This window comes from Macrosteles quadrilineatus, unplaced genomic scaffold (assembly GCF_028750875.1).
Source record: "Macrosteles quadrilineatus isolate MER2022 unplaced genomic scaffold, UCM_ALF_1.0 Scaffold_1__1_contigs__length_201487025, whole genome shotgun sequence".
Lineage (NCBI taxonomy): Eukaryota > Metazoa > Arthropoda > Insecta > Hemiptera > Cicadellidae > Macrosteles > Macrosteles quadrilineatus.
The window spans coordinates 21,379,279-21,401,395 of NW_026542594.1; the positions used below are offsets into that span (position 1 = coordinate 21,379,279).

General features: G+C 36.4%; 1 protein-coding gene across 1 annotated transcript in view; it reads left to right on the forward strand.

Moving 5' to 3' along the window:
* The window catches only part of LOC129004939 (uncharacterized), a 76,868-nt gene that overhangs the window by 35,409 nt on the left and 19,342 nt on the right, over nucleotides 1-22,117 (forward strand). The window contains exons 3-7 of the mRNA XM_054433661.1: nucleotides 1,943-2,132; nucleotides 2,674-2,794; nucleotides 3,096-3,206; nucleotides 4,625-4,724; nucleotides 5,396-5,619. Of these exons, the coding sequence (XP_054289636.1) occupies nucleotides 1,943-2,132; nucleotides 2,674-2,794; nucleotides 3,096-3,206; nucleotides 4,625-4,724; nucleotides 5,396-5,619 (746 nt within the window). The remainder of the gene's footprint in view (nucleotides 1-1,942; nucleotides 2,133-2,673; nucleotides 2,795-3,095; nucleotides 3,207-4,624; nucleotides 4,725-5,395; nucleotides 5,620-22,117) is intronic.

Genomic DNA, 22,117 nt, shown 5'->3' on the forward strand with positions numbered 1-22,117 from the left:
TTGAAATCGTCAAGAGCTAGCAAAGATTTGAAAGAATTTTCTTGGTCAGTAATTAAATTTTTTACAAAACATTATTAAGCGTTTTCTGAAAATCGCACTCCTCCATACCTTAAAAAATCAACCTACTTCTAAAATTTTTTTAATTTCTCGGATTTTTTACGGTTTTTTATTGAACAAGCATGCCAGCTAGTCACATCTTTGAAAATGCTTGTTCAGTAAAAATAAACGTAACAAATCCTAAAAATCTTTCAAATTTTAGAAGTAGGTTCAATTTTTGAAGTTGAAGGAGTGTGAATTTCAGAAAACACTTAAGAATGTTTTGTAAAAAATTTACTTACTTACCATGAAAATTCTTTCAAATCTTTGCTAGCTCTTACCGTGGCGTTTTTGAGCTACAGCCATAAAAAACGTGATTTTCTTAAAAAAAGGGGGCGAAAAATTCAAATTTTGAACTGCCATATTTTTGATAGGATTGACATAGAGATCTCTAGTTTGTGCCATTCTTTTTCTTTTTTCATGCCCTCACATTTGATATACATTACACATTTGATGTCAAAAGGGGTACCTTCCAATTAAAAAATTTTAAGTTAAGGGTAGGGGAGGGAAAGGTGGTGAATGGGAACTTCACATTAAATTCACAACAATTGTGGCTCCTACCTCAATAGATGATTCCCACAAACTCCATATTTCTATCTATTGCAGTTTTTACATAAATAAAGAAGCAAGTTTAAAAAAAAAACACCCTGTATAAAGCTAAGAAGGATCTGAACTTTTGAGAAAACCATAAGCTGTGCATACCTTATCAACTGCATGTTTGAATGAATGAACTTGATGTGAAACTTCCTCGAAAAAATATCAGTTTTTCGATAAACGCTCTCCTAAGGGCAGGAACCTCAATTAATGTGTTTAATCACATTTAAAACATTTACCTGGGGACCAAGCCATGGCTCGGTGTAGTTTATTTTCATTTCAAAAGCAATATAAAGGAAACTCTCGTTTTATTTACAATTAATTTTGGCTTTTATTTACGTTTCAGTGGAATTTCATTTTATTGTTATGGGAATTTTAACCTAGCAATTTACAACACATTAATCTATTTTACCTCACCCGCCATGTTAAACTTCCTTATCCCAAGCGTGATGTATACAACTTCCTTACTTACTTCTCGAGTGATGTAAAGTTTCAAAAACTCACTCGGTGAGGTAATGGAACCCATTTAAATAACATTGAGAGCTCAACATAAAAAATATAGGCCTACCTCTATGGAGCCAACGATGTTTAACGCTAGAAATCAGCTGTGCGCTTGAATTTTATTGTTATGCTTTAAAGAATGATCCTAACCTAGCTTTTGTTTGTAAAAGAACGTTACTGTTAGAAGGTGAGTGAAATGGATAATGAAAAATATTGTACGTAACCCCCTGTATATTGTCGGGTCAGGTAAAATCTTGTACGTTACACGTTACACAAGAGCGTGTTTACATCACTTAGGTGGTCTAGGGTCAAATATGAGAAAACCCAATTTTTACCCCGTAAATCCCCATTCCCATCATGCTGGTTCCCGAACTCATTCATGTTTATCCTGCCTTACACCTTCAAACCAAATGTCATCAAAATTGGACAAAAATTACTTAAGTTCGCGTTCACAGACAGACATATATAACATTTTGGACGGATAGTGTTTTTGGCCTCTGGGGAAATGAAAATGAAAAAGTAAATAGGTCCCGGGCCTAGGTCTTACCGTACCACCTACCGCAATAGCTACTTCTTTATAAGGAAATTCGCTAAAAGTAAATTAATTGGTCCCAGGTCTGATACCTACAAAAATAAACTTACCACCAACCCATGACTTCTAATAGAGTAAAACACAAACAAACATTCTTTTTGTACCGTAAAACAATTGGCAACACTTGATAAATAACGGAATTTAACATGATATTTGCAGCCACAAGATCAAATCAGAGGAAGATGAAATCAGAGGCTGAAATTCAACCTCAACCAGACGACATCATGAATGGCAACTACGATGATCTGAATGTTGATGACGGATGGCTCTGTACACGAGAGTGTCGTCCAGATGACCCAAGGATCTGCTACTACTTGTGGATGATTGAACCTTATGTTACTCTCAGCAGGTACTTACTCACTATCATATACTCGTAATTTGACCTTCTGTATTAAGAACCTTGAACTGTTATCAAGTGTTTGTGGCAAGCTAATATTATTATTTTTTTTTTTCTAACTAGGTTGTTTTGATTACCAAATGCTTAGGACTTTAGGCTAGGAGCAAAAAAGGATGCGACTAATTTTGGGAATGTATTGTGATGTTGAGAATTTGGATCTTTTCTTCTTTAACTAGCTTACTAAATTCTTTTGGTGTAGACAACATTAAAAGAACAAAGCGTTGATTTTTTTTAAATTACAAGAATAATAACTATAAAAAAACCTGATCACATTTTTATGTCTATTAAAGGGATATGGCCTATTTTAAGTTGGTGTCAGTACTGTCACACTTGTGTCAATGTATAAAGTTAACAAGCACTGTGTATCTCCTCTTTGACAAAGTATTAGTTAATTGTTTCTTTGATTCAAAATATGCCTGAGTAGGCACTCAGGCATATTTTGAATAAAAATGTGAAAATGTGAAAAGAATAAAAATGTGTAGCCTACTTCCAGGGCTTGTGGAAACTGCCCAAATGTCACATCTGACTGTTTCCTACCTCAATGTGTTTCCGGCGATGGATTTGAAAAAGCTATCCTTTGTGTCAACCGAATGCTTCCTGGGCCTTCTATCCAGGTAAATATTCTTATTTGACACTTTTAATCAATCAAGTTTTTGACTTGAACAAAATTAATTGACACTCCCAAAATGGGAAAACCCATAAATATTGTATTTCTATTTGATTAATCTTAAACATTTTTAGACTAGATACTCAATTCAACAAGTAATCATTAAGATAATGAAGTAAAATAAAACCTTCACAAAAAATAATGAAAGCTTAATTTCGAGTTTTCATCTTAACAGTTTAATAACAACAACCTACTTATAAAACAAGTAAAGAATTGGCAATTTATTTCCATACTTTGTTGTTCATTAGGTGTGCAAAGGAGACACAATTATTGTTGACGTAGTGAATGAGATGCCAGGACGCAGTACTACAATACACTGGCACGGGCTTCATCAGAAAGGCACACCTTGGATGGACGGAGTAATAAAAAATATCTGTTTAAGTCTGCTATAAATTCCATTCACAGTTTGTAATTGTTATTTATAACTATTTATCCAGTGGATATTTATAAAACAATTATAAAACATTGTGATTTGGTGTAAAACTTATACAAGGGACCACTTTGGGACATTATTTATTTTCTGTTGCAGCCTAAACATTCTTTTACTACTTTTAATTAGACATTTGTCATTATTAAAAGTTACTCTATTAAGGGCCCTGGAATACTGTATAACATATGTAACAAATTTTTCACCACACTATGATGTTTTTGGCTGTATTACATATGTTAATTGGTGGCTGAAAGTTACGTTGTGTTGGCCATGCCAGCTGTCATCGTAATTTGGGGACCGAGCAGGTTTATACAGGCCGGGGCCGCAAAATCCGCTTACTTACTTAAAACATGAATGCATTTTAAATATACAATCAAAATCCATATTGTGTTATTGTCACCGTTGCCTAGCAACTATTTATTTTTATTTTTGCTGATTCCTCAAATTATTTCTTCACATAACCTTAAAGTTGTAGTTGTGTTGACTATCAGTGTGCATTATTATAGTGGTGAATAGTGGTAATAGGGTATAGTGTGGTGAAAAATAGCGTTCGTACCACGGACCAAAATGGTTTTGCAGCTCTCGATCGATTTAAGTTCTCGACTTCGTCTCGAACTTAAAAACTATCTCGAGCCGGCCAAACCTCATTTTCGGCCCTTGGTACGAAATATACTATTTTATGAAAACTGTTAATATCACTATATTTTTTGGTTTTAATGCTTCCAGTGTTTAGAATGGTCCTAAAATAAACAATAAATAACAATGCTGTCCCATCTTTAAGTGTTTTTACTACGGTATTTGAAATTTATATCTGTGAGGGTCATTGGTTTTTATTTCATTATAAATATTTTTGTTAATTTATATCCAAGCATAACTACTTCCCATACTTTTTTGGGAGAGTTATATCGAATTATAAATTTTACTCTAGATTGTACTAAACAACTCATTGCAGACAATACCCAGCCATTTTAAGGAACTCCTTGTACTCTTATTTTGAAAGCTATGGTTCATGTGCTGTGCATTTGGAAAACAAATTACATTGTTGTAGTAATTAAAAACATAGATCTTGATAAGTGATTTTTTTTATTAGGTAGGCCTACATAAGTTAACGGTACTGTCTTATTTAATTCCTTAAATGATTGTGACATGACAAACCAAATTAAATAAATGCAATACATTTATTTTAAACTCAACATGAAATAATTCATAGAAATCTAGTTTAGAATATAACAATGTATTTCCCACTTAGTTGAGTGTTTTAAAAATAGTTGGTGTAGAAAATCCAAATCCAAAATGTTAAAACTGTCACGACTGAATTTATACTGTAAAATGTTTGTCCACATTCAGGTGCCATATCTTACACAGTGTCCCGTACATGAAGCAGAGACATTCAGATACAGGTTCAGGGCAGATGAGGCTGGCACTTCCTTTTGGCATTCCCACGATGGTGAGTCTTAAATGGAAAAGTAAAGTTACATCATTGTAATGTTTATGTAAAAATGACAAATAAACATTATCTAGCTTTTAGTTGAGGGTTTTCCAGCCTGAAGAGCCTGTCCTTTCTTGACTTTTTTATAGGTGGTCAATTACTAGCTTAAGGTGAGCTCCGAACCACTATCAGCATCATCATATTCATAGCATTTTCAAAGACATTTGATAATGATATCATATAAATTACAAAGAAAACTATAAGCAAATATTCTACAAAACAATTTTTGTTTAGTTTTATTTAGTTGAAATTTAAACTTTGAAAGCATGTAAGGTGTCTTTTGAAATCGGCCTGTGGGGCAGAGCCCTTAAGAAAATCGTTCATTACAATAATTTTCGGCAAATCAATACATCCTAAGCTTCATTTTGGTATATCAGTTATAGGAACATTTTTATTTGGTAAAAGGGAGGGCGACCAAGGTTCAGTGGCCAAGGTCTCGAGTTCAAATCCCGCCAATCACCAATGGATATTATCTATGTGATAATGCCACAACCCTCTAGTACTCATCAGCCTGAATTAACAGGAGTCAGTCTGAAGTAATGTGTAAAACAGTTCCAGGCTAGAACCTAGCGTCTTAGGAGGAACATAAAAAAAGGTATGCGAACATTTATGAATTACAAATATTTCAGGTCTACAGAAAGTGGATGGAGTCCTTGGAAGTTTGATTATAAGAGAACCAGATTCAGAGAATCCACTGCGAGAATACTACGACTTTGATTTACCATCCCATGTGATCATAATCGAGGACTGGCTGCACACACCAGCTGATGAAAGATTCCCAGGGTTCTTCAGATACAGGGAGAGAGGGCAGGAGCCTGCGTCATACCTTATCAATGGCAAAGGAGTGCAAGTGGTAAACAATCCCTTTGATTAGAATAAATATCTGCCTTATTAGAGCTATTTTCACAGAGTTCCATAGAAAGTAATACTGCAGCCGTCCCAATACAAAACAATCTTTGCAGATTTATTTGCTTGTCAATATTAATACCAGAAATGTTTAAACGTTAGATATCTTTAAGATGATTATGGTACGGTGGATGGGTTAGAATGATTGAAATAATTAGAATAATGCTCTATGGGAAACAAAATTTGTGTAAAATAATAACCTTATTAATATGGTAAACACAAATTCTGGGTTGAGTAAATCTGAGAAAGATGATTTTCTATGTTATTTCGTGATCTAGGTTTCCAAAAACCTCTAAATTTGAGTTTTTCTACACCGATATGGTCAAATACTGGGAAGCTGAAAATTCAGAGCCTTATTTAAAATGTAACCAGTGTATTTACTTACAACACCCCATCCCTGACTCTAGATGTACAGTACGATGTCGACGTATTGTACATTTCCCTAAAAAGCAATGGTAAAATACGAATTTGCGGTGATTATAAGGCAACGTTAAAAAAAGCTATCCAAGATCATCTGTACCCTATTCCACCAATCTCTCAGCTCTTAGCCAAATTAAACCAAGGGAAATATTTTGCTAAGTTAGATTTAGCCCAAGCTTATCAACAACTGGTTGTTGACGAGAAGTCGACACTAGCTCAGACACTAATTACACACAAGGGTGCTTTTAAACGAAAAAGACTACAATTCGGTATTAGCTCAGCTCCATCTATATTTCAACATTTTATTGAGGGTTTGCTTTCGGGCTTGTACAATGTAATCCCTTACTTTGATGATATTTTGGTTAAAGCAGTCTGAACAATACATTGAATTGATTACCACATTAAGACAAGTACTCACTCGTTTTAGAGATGCAGGGATTACACTCCAAAGCGAAAAGTGTTCTTTGTTATCTACATCAGTTGACTTCTTGGGATTTGTTGTGAGCTCTGACGGAATTCTTCCTAACCCGGACAAAGTCAAATCCATTCAAGATGCTGCTGAGCCGACTAACAAGGAACAACTGCAGGCATTTTTAGGTTTACTCAATTTCTATCACTGTTTCTTACCCAACAAAGCCAATGTTGCAGAACCTTTACATCACTTATTGGACAAAAATGGTAAATGGCGGTGGGAGGGAAAACATAAACTTGCTTTCAATGCTTCAAAGAAACTCCTTTCTTCCGATAGTATACTGGCTCATTAGCCTACAATCCCTCTAGCCATCTTATACTAACTTGTGATGCATCTCCTTATGGTATTGGTTGTGTGCTAAGTCAGGTTCGAGGGGAAAAGGAAGTTCCAGTTGCGTTTTATTCCAGGACAATGAGTCAGTCAGAACGAATATATGCTCAAGTAGATAGGGAAGCACTTTCCATCATTGGAGGGGTTAAAAAATTCCACAATTACTTATATGGGAGGCATTTTGAAATTAGAACAGATCATAAGCCACTTCTGGGTCTTTTCACTGTGGATAAACAAACACCAAACACACTGTCACCTCAAATGATTCGCTGGAGTATCCTTTTAAATGGATATGACTTTGATTTAGTATACAAACCGGGGATTTCTATTCCGAATGCTGATGGTTTGAGTCGTCTTCCATGTTCCTCCAATGTTGTTGATCAAGAGATAAATGAAGTCTTGAATGATGTGCTATACATTGAATCTGATGAGGTTAAACCAATTACCGCTAATATAATAGCAAAAGAAACAGAAAAGGATCCACTTCTATCTTAAGTACTATTATGGACTCAACGTGGTTGGCCCACTCATAACTCAGATCTCAACCTTACGCCTTTCATTTCTCGTCAAAATTCAATTTCTCAATACAAAAAATGTTTACTTTGGGGAACTAGGGTGATCATTCCATCCACTCTCAGGCAACAAGCTCTGAAGCTTCTACACATGGGACATGAGGGCATTGTTCGAACAAGGCGTTGGCTCGAAGCTATTTCTGGTGGCCAACACTTGATCAAGACATAGAAAACATGGTGAATTCTTGTCAAGCATGTCAACAAAGTCGTCACAACCCTCCAAGAGCAACAGTTCTTCCCTGGGAGAAAACTAAACAACCCTGGTCTCGTCTCCACATAGATTTTGCTGGGCCCTTCCAAAACAAGTTGTTTTTGATTGTTGTGGATTCTTTCAGCAAATGGTTAGAAGTAGGTAGTTTTGGTGCCTTCTACAGATTCAAGATCAACTATAAAGGTCCTCAGAAGCCTTTTTGCAACACATGGTGTTCCAGACACAATAGTACCTATCTGATAACGGGTCGGCTTTCACTTCACAAGAATTGCGATCGTTTAATGAAAGCAATGGCATCCGCCACGTCGTGGTTGCACTATACCATCCGTCATCGAATGGTCAGGCAGAAAGGATGGTCCAAACGACAAAAAATTCTTTGCGACGAATACTTCAAGGAGATTGGCAAAAAAGATTGGCTAAGTTCCTAATATCATCTCATATAACAAAAAATTGTTCTACTAATATGTCACCGAGTGAACTGCTGTTCGGAAGGCGTATTAGAACCATCTTAGACAGAGTTCACCCAGATTATTCTTCAAGTGACAAAGAAGAGAAAATCATGGATAAAGCGCTTCACGATTACCAACAGTCACCTCAGAGGAAATTTAAAGAAAATGACTCCGTATTTGCAAGAAACTATAATCAGCGAGGACCAAAGTGGATTCCTGCTAAAGTCACTAGAATAACCGGGCCAATAATAACAAATGGCTGAGCTACCATTTGATAACAAAAGAAGGCATTGAAATACAACATCATATCCACCAATTGAGACCTCGCTCAGAAACATCAAAAGCATCTCCTAACTCACACTTGGATAATCCTGAATCTCCAATAAACCCACCGTTCCACCCACTATTCCAGAATCCTTTTCAAATGAGAATACCAGAAGCACATCATATCACTCCAGTGCAACCACCATCAATGGTTCGCAATCCTATTATGATGAGAACACCAGACGTACAACCAATGTGACCATTTAGCGATGCAACAATCTCGCAATTCCTTTAGTGGTATAGAAGGTCCAATTAACCCTCATCAAGAAGATGCTGGTTTCAACGTTTCTGGTTTAATTCAAGACTCCAATAGCATGAGCACGAGTCCACAACCTGTTCGGACACGTGTCTTTAGATCAAACTCCCAAAACACTTCGACCTGTTCGTATCCGTCGACCACCGGCATATCTGAAGGACTACCTAACGGGGGGAGGAGTGTTATGTATCAAGAAATAAGTCCATATGTTTTATTTATAACATCTTGTAATGTTTCAATTTAATTTAACCATTGTAGGCTATGTTATGCCTAGGCTAGGTTAGGTTTTTGTTAGATCAATTGTAATAAAAGTAGGCCTATCTCGCATTTTTCATAGTTTAAATATTTCTTAGTGTTCTTTAAATTAATAATGTTTCTAATAGTTTATTTTGTAAATACTCGTAACCAAAAATATTTCTACCCACTTACCGTACCTAGCTTAGCTTACCCACTTACCGTATTTAGGTTAGGTTATCCATTGTAAATATTTCAGCAACACAATAACAGTTATAAATGTACATTACTATTTTATTTCACACACAAAGGGATAAACATGTAAATATAACAACTAACTAAATAATTAAAACATATTTATTTATTACATTTGTTTGAATGTTTGTTTATTAGTCTACAATAGCTTCTCTGAGGGACAGCTCGAGCTCCAGCTCCAGCCGACAGCAGCTGATGGAGATGGATCAACGACGATCAAGCGGGCAGCGATGACGTCAGGCTGCCGGAAAAGGAAGATAACTTTTGGTGGAAACATCCGGAAACATCTGGGTTTAAAGTTCTAGAACATTCCATGGTCTCCATAGCAACCAAATCGGGTATAAATACAGCAGTCCACTCCCACGGGCCAGTCTTCTTCACAGTGTTGCCAATCCATTTTTGGCAAATTACCCTCAGTCCTGCCCAAAATTACCCTCGAATACCCTCGAAAACCACCAACGTCGCAAAACTAGAAACTTTTACATTATAGGCCCTGTTTCGAATACAAATTATTGATTTTGTATTGGAAAATCAAATATTCAAACAATTTATTCAAATCAAGGGTAAATGCAGGTATTAAGTGTTGAAAATATAAACAAATTACAGAAACCTAATGGAATAATTAATTTACACTCGACGTTCTGCATCCCACGGGCACCTCAGCTTATGTGCATGCGCTTGTAGCACTTTACGAGATAACTGTTACTTCTGATGTGTATTAACTTCTCACAGCTTGACTGTGAAACTCTACAATTTCACACATAGCTCAACCTAACCTAGGCCTTTATTAACAATCACTCTTTTTTCTTGAGGAATCCGAAAAAATAGATTTAGTGAACAGTTAAAACTTCATTTCATAAATAATTCATGCACACAGAACACACAACAATTTGTCAATACTTATTTAACAAATCACTTCAGCTTCAGAATACTCAATGTTCGTAGCAATTTCATTTTCATAAATCATAATATTGACTTTCATTCAAGCAGCTCAGGTCAATTAAACAAACAAAACAAACACCGGAACACCTTCACATTCACAATGCATAGTTCGCAACTTTAACTGTTGAAAACTATCTAACCTGGTTTAAGAAAAGAAAGATATAGATTGAAGCTATTAAACAAATAGCTGGTATCCCAGGAACTGTTCTAAGTTCCAAGGCTTTCTGTGTAAGTGGAAGCATAGATGCCCTTGGGTACAGAACGAGTATAATCAATTTACTAATAGATCGTACAAACACTATATAAATCATGTATCAGACGAATGTGCAACACATTCCATAGAGTAATGACAAATTATGAACATAAATTAATTATTATTACTGTATTAATATGTGTTGCACTCGGGTTGTTCAAAATACCCTTTTTTACCCTCGAAAATTAATTACCCTCGAAAATACCCTCGAAGGCCCAAATTACCCTCGAAAAGGGTAATTACCCTCGAATTGGCAACGCTGCTTCTTCAGTACACTAGTTGACTTGACAGTCAGCGCTGCGGGTGTAAACCATTTGTCAGGCGCAAATAAAACAATAATTAATTGTAATCAAATTTGTATTTGTGAAAGAAAATAAAACAAGGAATAAGGTCAGTCCCAATTGTGTACTCATTTGAAATATTAATAAGGTAATTTGAATTAGATAAGTAAGTAGGAAAGAAATTAGAATAAGAATACGGTACACACAAAGCATTTGTCAGGCCCCGGCAGACCGCTGGTGCTGCGGCTTAACACAAAACACTCACGCACATTCGGTAGTTGTCTAGCACCTTTTTAAAGAGTGCTGCGACCGAAATAACACTTACAAGTAGTGGCACTAAACAATTTAACTCCATACAAAGCATTTGTCAGGCCCCGGCTGACCGCTGGTGCTGCGGCTTAACACTAAACAAGCACGCATATTTGGTACTTGTCTCGCACCTTATTTTAAGAGTTCTGCGACCAAATAACACTTACACATAGTTGCTCTGTATAACTTAACATTATATCTCACATTTCAAACATTCTGCAGTCAGGATAAAATCAGTCACGTGGCAAAGAACCCATCCCTGAGAAACTTTGATAAAAAATACAAAATAAAATAAATACGATTAAATGAAATTCAGATTTAAATCATTGAGAAGTTACAATCTGTCAGATGACTGCCCAGACAGCACACTTTATCCCAGGGACATCCCATAGTAGTCCCATATGTCCTGAGAATGTCTCGGGATATGTATGCTATCCTCAGGATATCCCGCAAAATCCCGGGACGAGTACGAAATCCACAGGATATCCTACAATATACCGTAATGTCCCGGGATTTGTAAGTTAACCTCAGGATATCCTGTAAAGTCCCGGGATATGTACGAATGCCATAGGATATCCCAGAATGTCCCATGACATCCCGGGACATGTACAAAATCCACTGGATATCCTGTAATGTCCCGTAATGTCCCGGTAAAAAACTGAAGAAAAAAAATACTACCACTGATGAAATGTATGTCTAAATTTAAATGTTCAACAAGGCCAATATATAATTATTTGTTTTTTTCACTAGTGCTTTCAGAAACTTGGTTTCCATCTTCAGGCTGTGTTTACACTAGTACAAAAAGTAAATATTTACTTAATAAATTAATTTCAAACAAAGTTAAAACAGATGATTTAAAGGATATTGGAAAAATAAAAAATAATATAAGAAAAATTAATCTTTTGAATTTTGGATATGACAGTGTTGTTCTTGATGTAATTATTTTCAGTAATTCCGAATTTATAATTGGGCCGTCTTCATTATTTAACAAATAATTTTGGTCTGTTTTTTTCCTTTTCTAAAAATAAGATTCCCACGCATTAAGATGTTGAGGTTTTATAATTTATTTTAAAAGTTTAAGGTTTCCCAGATTGAAAATATGTCTTGTTAATACTATGGCTAGCAAGGGTTGACTTTACTTTACTGACATATTACTACCACTGAGTTCAGGAAAACTAGAGTTCTATCATAATTGTGGGAAATGTGAATTTAATTCTAACTTTAAATTAATAAAACAATTAAAAACTAATTTTAATCATATAACAATCAATTATATCAGTGCTAATCTAATGGTGATTAAATAATCTATATTCAAATACCAGTATCCTCTCCAACTACCAGAAAAACAATTTAACTACTTGAGGGCTAAACAGATTAACAGAAGCATATATAGCCTATACTGTAGTATCAAAAATATAAAGTATTGCGACCATTGCAACTGTCAGCTACTCTTTCACCACTTGAAAACACCCATAATCATCAATCGCAGATAGCTCAGGAGGTAAGGTAAGAGGCTCATAAGGCGAAGGTACCAGGTTTGAAACCCGTCTGGGCCAAAAACTTTTTTCTAATTTTTTTCTTCAAAATTTGTGTTTATTAACTATTTAATCAATTTACTTAACTTATAATTAAGCTTTTCATACTAAATCTATATTATTTTGTGTTTTTTATGTTCAGGCCCAGACCACACTTTATCCCAGGGACATCCCATAGTAGTCCCATATGTCCTGAGAATGTCCTGAGGACTACCCTGGGATGACCTCGGATGTCCCACGGATATGCGTGTGAGCTTATCCGTAGGACATCCCCGGGCGGGGACATTACGCATTCCTGTGGATATCCTGTGATATCCCAGGTTGACCATAGGACCACTATGGGATATCTTGCATATCCTGTCGTAATATCCGTGGGATGTCCTGAGGAGAAAGTGTGCTGTCTGGGTGTTTATATTATTATGTTTTGTTTACTTTTTTGTTTAGTCTGATTTGTGAGTTCAATAAATTCAGTTTTGTTTATTATGTTTCAATTTACTAAACAATTCTCAAACAATTCTAATTTATATCTTCAATAAAGTAGAGGAACATTTTTAGACTTTTGTTCTTATTATTTCATATCATTGGAATATATCACGACCACCTTTAACTCAGGCCTTAAGTGGCAACATCGCAAGTAGTATTAAAATATTGACTCCACTTTAAATGTACAAAAATAGATTTCAATTTAAATATTGTTTTGGTTTTTAATTCTATATGTTTTAATTTCAATCTTTTAATAAATTTATGTTCATAAAATTAAATTGAAATGAATAGTACGTGAATCATCTGCCTGGTGTCACCTGTCTGCCATGTTATCTTACGGGAGGTTTGGTGCTAGACAACACTACTTGCAATGTTGCCAATTCTACCAGGCCGTGACCTGGAGTTAAAGGTGGCCGTGGATATATGCGTGCCAAACGACTGGATTCTCACATAGGCCCGGAGATGTGACTTTCATTGGTCCACAAACATCAGAGTGTACTATTTCCAAATAATCTAATTCCTTTAAATCATTACGTACTGGGAAAGGCAATTTTGTCATTTTTGACTGTATACATACTTCACAATCACCGAGTTTTTCATTTGGATTGAAGTCTAGTCCCTTAATCGTTCCATTTTTAAGAGAATTTCATGGTGAGGTAGCCTCTGGATCACTAAATTTAAGCTAAAAAGTTTTAAGTTACCTGGCTTCGTCAAGTGATCCTTCTTTAGTATTTCACTACTATAGTTTCGGACTTGAAAATAAGTCCATCTTCAGGCAAAAACGTCAATAGGTCATCTAACCAATTTGGTTAGATTCGTCGATACACTTAAAACACATACACGAACGGCCAGTTTTTTACAGTATTATATTCGTTTCTTGTGTTTTTCGTGTTCGTGTATGTGTTTTAAGTGTATCGACGAATCTAACCAAATTGGTTAGATGACCTATTGACGTTTTTGCCTGAAGATGGACTTATTTTCAAGTCCGAAACTATAGTAGTGAAATACTAAAGAAGGATCACTTGACGAAGCCAGGTAACTTAAAACTTTTTAGCTTTAAGAGAATGTTTTAAATCACTTTCATTTATGTGTCCAAGTTTTAAATGCTATTCATTAATTTTTCAGCTGTTTGTAACAAGATTGGCATTTTCAAAATCATCAAATTCAACATAGTAAAGACCATTTATTTTGGTTGCTTGCAAATACTCTTAATTTATGGAGTTTCTAATTACAGCTTTATTTTGATCAAAGGTTACACTACATCCTTTTTCAGTGATTTTGTTTACAGATAGAAGGTTTGTTGTTAGATCTGGGACATGCAGTGTGTCTAGGATGTTAACAACTGAACCATCCTTAGTAAGTTTTACGAGTCCCTTACCTTCAATTGATGTAGTTTGATTTTTTGATGCAAGTTTGAGTGTGTGATTAGGAGAAGTTTTTGAAAGTTCAACAAAGTCTTCCGTATTTTACACATATGAGAAGTACTACCAGAGTCAAGACACCAATTGTTGTCTTTGGGTTTACATTCTCCGGATAAAAGACAAAGTTCTTATGTTTTAAAAGATTTGTGATTGTATTTAGTTTTTGCCCAACATTTTTCTGTTGAATGATTATTTCTCCCACTTTTTTTACAGAAAACCTTTGAATTTTGATTAAAGTTAATGTGCTTGCTGTTAAAAATTTTAGAGAAAAATGCACCATCAGTGCTTTGTTTTTCAACTCTATCTTTATAGTGTGAAATTACTACTACTTTTTGCCTAGCTTCAAATTCTTCAAGTATTTTAATTTTTAGCTGATCAGGTTTAGGAGGAGAATCTCGTGACTCTATTGCGACTCGAAAGTTCTCAAATGATGAATTAAGACTGTACAACATCATTATGGACAAAAGATCATAATTTATGACAATGTCTAATTCTAATAACTTATCGACAGCATCAGTAAATTCATCTACGTGATTTCTTACATTATGTCCATCTTTCAATTTGTGTAGAATCAATTTCTTCAAAAGTGTTGCCTTACGGGCAGGACCTTTAGATGCATAAATATTGTTCAAAGTGTCCCAAATATCTTTTGAGGTGTTGCAGCTTAGGACCTGCAGAGATTAGTAGTATTAAATCTGATTTTGCTGTCAAGTCTTGATTCAACCACCTTTTCTTCTTTTCAGGATCTGTATCATCAGGACATGATTCTTCACCACAGACATATTTCCACAGATCTGATTTTATTAATATTGCTTGTGCCTGAATTCTCCAAGTATCATAGTTATTTTTGTTTAGAGGTTCAATTCGGTAATTTACAGTACTAGTCATTTTGTGAAAATCTTATGAGATGTTACAAGAACAAAACTTTACACTTCAACCTAGGCTGACTGATTGAAAAAGATTTTACTTGGGAATATATTACATTCTGGAGTCTAGAACCCTCTGGGCCCATAACCTAAAGGGGAGAGCATATTAAATGTGGAATTGACTCTAAAATTCATGAATATATCAAATTAAATTTAGACAGAATAGAAAACCAGGTAGTGTTTAATTGAATCTGGGAAAAACACGAAGGCAATAATCTATATAAATAAAATTAGAGTTTTGTCTGTACATTGCTTAGAATCATGCAGTTTTTGGTTATTTTTACGTTTAATAGCCTATGAAAGCCGAAACGAGTCTTATCTCAATTTCTGTCTGTATGTCTGTTTGTCTGTTTGTCCATTCTGTGACTCCGTCTGTAACGCCAAAATGTCATTTTACGCGGCCTACTCCTAAAAAAATAGATTACCGATCAAGGTTCTAATCATTTTTCTGCATTTACTGGATTAGTGAGAGTGTGTTTGGCTATAAAAACATGGCCTCGCTTCTTTGAAAACAAAATAACGAACCATCAAAAACCCAATTTCGTTAGTTTTTTGTAAAATTTTCTCCTAATGTTTACTATTACATTTTATTAAATAACGATCAGCTGTTTGGATTAGTTCTCACTTCTAGCTGTCACTGATATGTTTACATTAAAAGTTGTTTACGAATACCGCAACCATTTCCGATCAAGTTTTGTTAGCACATCCAAACCAAGTGAGATTAAAAACGTTGTGCCTTACTTAACCGGTCTTGAGTTTTGATAACTGGGGAAAATGCCGTGAATCAGTGTTGTATTAGTGCAAGGAAACTTACATTTCTTTAATCATCGGCACCAATACTGTAGCTTACAAAGGTTTCCACTCAATGACGGCGCTTCAAGGACAGTTGTGTAAAGTGCAAAGTAAAAAACACAAATGCAGGGGGTGATCGTGGATGTTGCTGAAATCTTGGAAGATCTATCTGATTTCGCTGTGATCGTAACAGAAGTTTAACTTACAGATGTAGCTAAACTCGCTTTTCCAATGTGTCACTTTTGGTTTCTACTTACATTTCGACAACAATATCGGTGATTTTCCTACCTAGGAAGTAAAACTAAAAACGTCCAAAACCCCAGATTTGTGCGATTTGTTACATTTCCTCCGAACGTTTGCTAGATATATGTACCGATTATCGTTTAGAGATTATGTAATCTTTTAAATAAGAAACCTTTGTTTGTATAAAAGGTGGTTTCTTCAAACTGTCTTTATATGTTAACATTAAAAGTTGCTTACAAATAATGCTATTAATGGGAAATAACTTTGATTTTCAAAAACTTAAAAAGAAAATTAAAACCAAGGGAGGTTAATAACTTCGGTACTGCACCACATCAAGTGACAGTTTTTTGAGCAAACCATAGTGAGTTTTTAAAGCTTTACGTTGTTAACGTTACATGTTGCATGTTTTGTGGACTGTGTATTTATTTATTTATATATTTGCCAACGGATTAACGCCTATAATACAGTTTGATTAGAAGGACAGTTTAAATTGGTCGTAAGTACTATAGTTATTTTCTTAAATGTAAACGTTGGTTTATGGTACTGCTACTTTTCCCTAGAACCGGTGGTAGCAGTAAGAATCATTTTTACGTACAAACACATCACTATTTACACTATTTATTTATAAACACTGCACCTTATTGCTTATTAAATTTAATTGATGTCTTACTGTATAATTTTTAGCGTTTTCTGTCTGGACTCAAAAATGTGTGGACTCAATTCTGTATTTGTGTGTGTATGTCTGTTGGTAACGCATTAATGTCCTTATTTTTCGTGGAAAAGACAAGCCTATAGCTATCGTTAGTGCTGCACCTTATTTCTTATTAAATTTAATTGATGTCTTACTGTATAATTTTTGCGTTTTCTGTCTGGACTCCAAAATGTTAGTTTATGCTATGAAAATGATAAAACATTATTGTTGTGACTTTGAATTAGGGTTCATAATAAGCACGCATTTGAATAAACTCTTTTATTGAAAAGTAATATTTACAACTGCAAATTGAAAAGGTAAACATTGTTTTGTAATTAATGACAACAGCTGATAATATACAGTATAAAGAATACTACAATCTCCCCCACTTATTTTGAACTCATTTTGTAACATAGTCTTTAAGGTAATCTGGAGCTTTATGAGTGCGGGTTGAACATCGTATTCGTGGTCGTGGTGATGTTGGTTGTAAGTTCTCTTCAGCTGGTAATCTGACTAATTCTGTAACTTGTCTTGGTAATACGGGAACTTGCATAGGGACTTGCTGTTGCGGGAGTATGGGTACTTGCATTGGAACTTGTGGAATTTGATTAGGTACTTCTTCACATTCGTTGAAACGAACCTTCTTTACTTGAGTTTTCCGGAGTTGGTCTAGATGACGTTTCAGTGTTCTTCCAGAATCTAACCTTACACTATAGTGAAGAGTCCCTAGTTTCTGTATAATCTCACCAAATGTCCATATATATTTATTATTTTGTGAATACTCCCTAATGAGAACTCTCTCCCCCACATTGAATGTTCGAACTCTTATCATCGAAGGTGGATTCTTTGCCGGATGGTAAGGTTGAAGAGCATCCAGCTTGATGCGGATCCTACGATGAAGATATCGTTCTGCAGGTGATTGTCCATTTGAGAGAGGAGTGGCACGATATTGTTGAAGAATCTCTTGAACCTTTGTATGTATTTGGCGATGGTCATCTTCCAATGCTTTTAATCTTTGCTTCAAAGTCTGGATAGTTCTTTCAGCAAGGCCATTTGTAGCTGCATGTCCAGGTGCAATCAGTTTCTGGAAAATTCCATTGGATGAACAGTATTTCTTGAATTCTGCGCTGGTGAAAATTGTGGCATTGTCTGATACCATCACTTGAGGATAGCCATTAGATGAGAAAATGTTGTCGAGAAGAATAATAGTATTAGAAGTTGTAGGAGCATTTCTCAATACTTTAACTTCTACCCACTTTGACTTGGCACACACACAAACAAGAAAGTAGTGGTTTTGAAAATGCCCCGCGTAATCTATATGAATACGCTCCCAGTTTTCTTCTGGCTCTACCCATGGATGAAGGGGTGCTTTGGGAGGATTGAATTTTATGTGGGCGCAAATTTCACACGATTGGACTAATTGCTCTATGTCCTTGTCAATCCCTTGCCAATAAACGTATCTTCGGGCTAATTGCTTCATCTTTGTAATACCAATGTGAGTAGCATGTAGTTGCTGTAAGACTTGAGGTCGAAGGCTGTTAGGAATGACAGCACGAGTTTCCTTGAAAAGTACTCCATTGTCCAATGTGTATGGTAGGTCAGTAGAAGAAGACAAAAGTTTCCTTTTAATTTCTCTAAGATTTTGGTCAGCTTCATTTTCCCGGGCTAGAATAGTTGCATTTAAATGTTCTGAAGATATTTCAAAAATTGTTTCTGAATGTAGCAAGGTAACTTCATTGTTTAGGAAAATGTCTAAGGTTTCAGAATGTTGATTCACTGGAGCTCTGGATAAACAATCAACATTAGCATTTGCTTCCCCTTTCTTGAAACGTATTGAATAGTTAAACCCTGATAGAAAAGATGCATAACGGAGTAGACGGCTGGAAGTCATGGGTGGTAAGGATTTGCTTTCATGGAAAATTCTTGAAAGAGGGGCATTATCTGTAATTAAGGTGAAGTGAAGTCCATACAGATAATTGTAAAAATGACTGACTCCAAACACGATCGCAAGAGCTTCTCGATCAAGCTGACTGTAATTTCGCTCTGATGGAGTTAAGGATCTGGATGCGTAAGCGATCGGTTTCTCTTCATCATCAATTATGTGACTCATTACAGCTGCAATTCCCGTAGGACTGGCATCACGGTGAGATAACTTTCTGTTCTTGGGAGGTTGGTAGACCTGGTCTGCCGGAATAGTCAGTGTAAACTACTGTCCAATTTATTTTAACTATTTTTACTGTTTGCAAGTGACTTTATGACCATTAGTATGTTCACAATTATTTATTAAGTAGTGCTGGATGTTTAATTACAAGAACCTTCTGCTGTTAACAGACTGTGAGTAAGGTATTCGTTATAGAACATTACGAACATTGTTTGAAAGTACCTGATAACCCTTATCATTTCGGCTACCGGTCATCGCCGTCGGTACTCTGGCGTTACCAACATTGCAAACCAGTTTTTCCCTCTGACTTCTGGTCTTCCCTGGCATCTGAAGAGGCTCTACGCCGCGACCAGATTTCTTCTGCCCCTTCAAATACTAAGACGCAACCTCATCACACATCTGCATTGAGGATAAGTAGTGACTTTGAAGGCAACACCTTTTTTACTCAATGACCTTGCCCTTCAATATTTTTACTCTTTAAGTTGCTTTTCAAGCATGTTTGACTATTGGTTGTTATTTGCCTGTTAAAATCTTTATTTATTGTTAAACAAATTTTATATTTTAACTATCTGCTTTGTAAATATTGTTATCCTGGTAATTATTCTAAAGTTTTTAATTGTTATTTATTTATTCGTTATTGTAATAGTTAACTGTTGGCTGTTATTTTTATTGATGCAATTATGTTGTGAATGAATTAATAGGTGGTATTTATTTGATATTTATTGAAACGTTAGTCTTATTAGAAAGTAGGATGGCTCCTGTCACTCGCTCCAAAGAACTATTAAGTTTTACTGAAGGCTTATCTTTTATCGATCAAGAAGTCATCGATTTGGCATCATGCTTTTATGCTGAGTTACGGTCCAGCATTGCCACATATGGAGATGAGCCGGTTGAAAGATTGATTCCGCATGTCAGCGCCTTGTTGGAAAAACTTAATAAAGTTTGTAAGAAAAACGAAGAACTCGATAAGGAAGTAACACGTCTTGATGACCAACTCTGTTTGACCGAAAGTCGATGCATGGACTTGAACAAGAGTTTCAAGGAAAAGTCACTCGCTTGTTGTGAGCTGGAGGAACAACTAGACACTGACATTGGAACCCTAACAGCTGAGTTGAAGAAATATAAGGATGAAAATATGCAGCTGAAGAAGAAGGTTAATCCAGATTTACGATGCGAGGACCTACTGCAGGAGAGTAAGGACAAAATCTCTGACTTGACTGCTGATCGTCAGCGATTGCTGACTTCAATCGAGGTGTTGGAGGCAGATGTCAAATGTCTGAGGCGGGAGCTGAGAAGAGCTGAGTCTGATTCAAGAAAGCGGAGAACCTCGACCAACCTGTTCACTGAGCTAGCAGCTGCTGAGTTGGATGCTGCCACACACAGACAACTTGAATCATCCCTAAACAAAACGGGAGAGGAGTCATGCACCGCTACACAAGATGTGTCTCTTCCCGCACCGGCCACGCTGACTTCACCACTACCAAAAATGACTTCAATCTCTGAGGAGAGCCAAAAACCATTTAGAGATGTCCTTGTGATTGGTGATTCCCATCTTCGGTTCTCCACAAACATTGTTGCAGAGAAGGGAGCTTATGTGGAGTGTTGTCCGGGAGGCAGATTTATAGATATAAAAAATAGGTTGTTAAGTTATTTAGATGTAAGCTTGTCAATGATTTATTTCCATGTTGGATGCAACAACCTTCGACGTGGCTATCGCGGGGGTCCGGGGTACAATGGGGGACATGGGAAGCGCGAGGCACTCCACAGCTTGGCTGACCTTTTGTACACTGCCAGGGCACATTTTCCAAGTTCCAAATTGATTTTGAATAGTGTTTTAATCAGACGAGATCTCAGTTACAAATCCCTCTGCGATTTTAACACCCAAGTTGAGTTGATGTGTAACAACTTCGGTGTTACATTCGTAGAGGCTAACACGTGTGTTGGCAGGGGGGACCTCAGTCGTGATGGTGTACACTTTTGTCGCCGAGGGGTTTCTCGTCTCGGGCATTTGTTTGCAGAGGTGATCAGCACTCTCTGGGGGTCTCAAGAAAATTCCCAAGTCTCTGACCAGGGTGTAGTCAGTTTGACGTCCACCCCCTTTCCTCCGGATCGGGATCTTGCCACAGGGGTTGTATCTGGCCAGGACCATGACCAAAGTGGGAGTGGGAGCAGTGCCGATGTAGCTACTGTGCCGGGAAACTGATAGGAGGGGGGGGTGACGGCAACTTCAGAATTGGTCACCTAAATATGCGCTCTTTGAACACTGGGTTCTCAGAAATGTGTGCACTTGTACTTGATTTTGATTTCGACATATTTGGTGTGACAGAGACTTGGCTACACCCTGACACTCCCTCAGACAATTACAACATACCAGGCTACAGACTGCTACGCTGTGATCGCAACCTATCTGGTCACCTTCCTGACGAAGCCGATGAAATCGGTGGAGGGGTGGCCTTGTACATAAAGGACAGTATTATGTACGAACTTCACAATTTTTCTGATCATCAGCCTTCTGGTATTGAAACCCTTTCAATTGTTCTGAGAATGAAAAATCAGAGACTGGGTTTGTGTGTATTTTACAGGCCACCTAATATTAGGTACACCTGCCTTGCTTCGATGTTTCACTCCTTGTTTGTTGACCTTGCGGTTGTAGTCGACTCTGTGATCTGTGTTGGTGACACTAACGTTGACTTAATGACAAAAATAAGTAGTGATTCCAAATATTTAAGCCGACTCTTGTGTGAAAATAATGCAGTACAATTGATAAAAGAGCCAACAAGGGTGACAGCAACTTCAGCCACCTTGATAGACCACATCATAGTGGACAGGTCAGCTGAAGTCAAGAGGACCGGCTTTATCGATGCACCTTCCATTAAAGATCACAG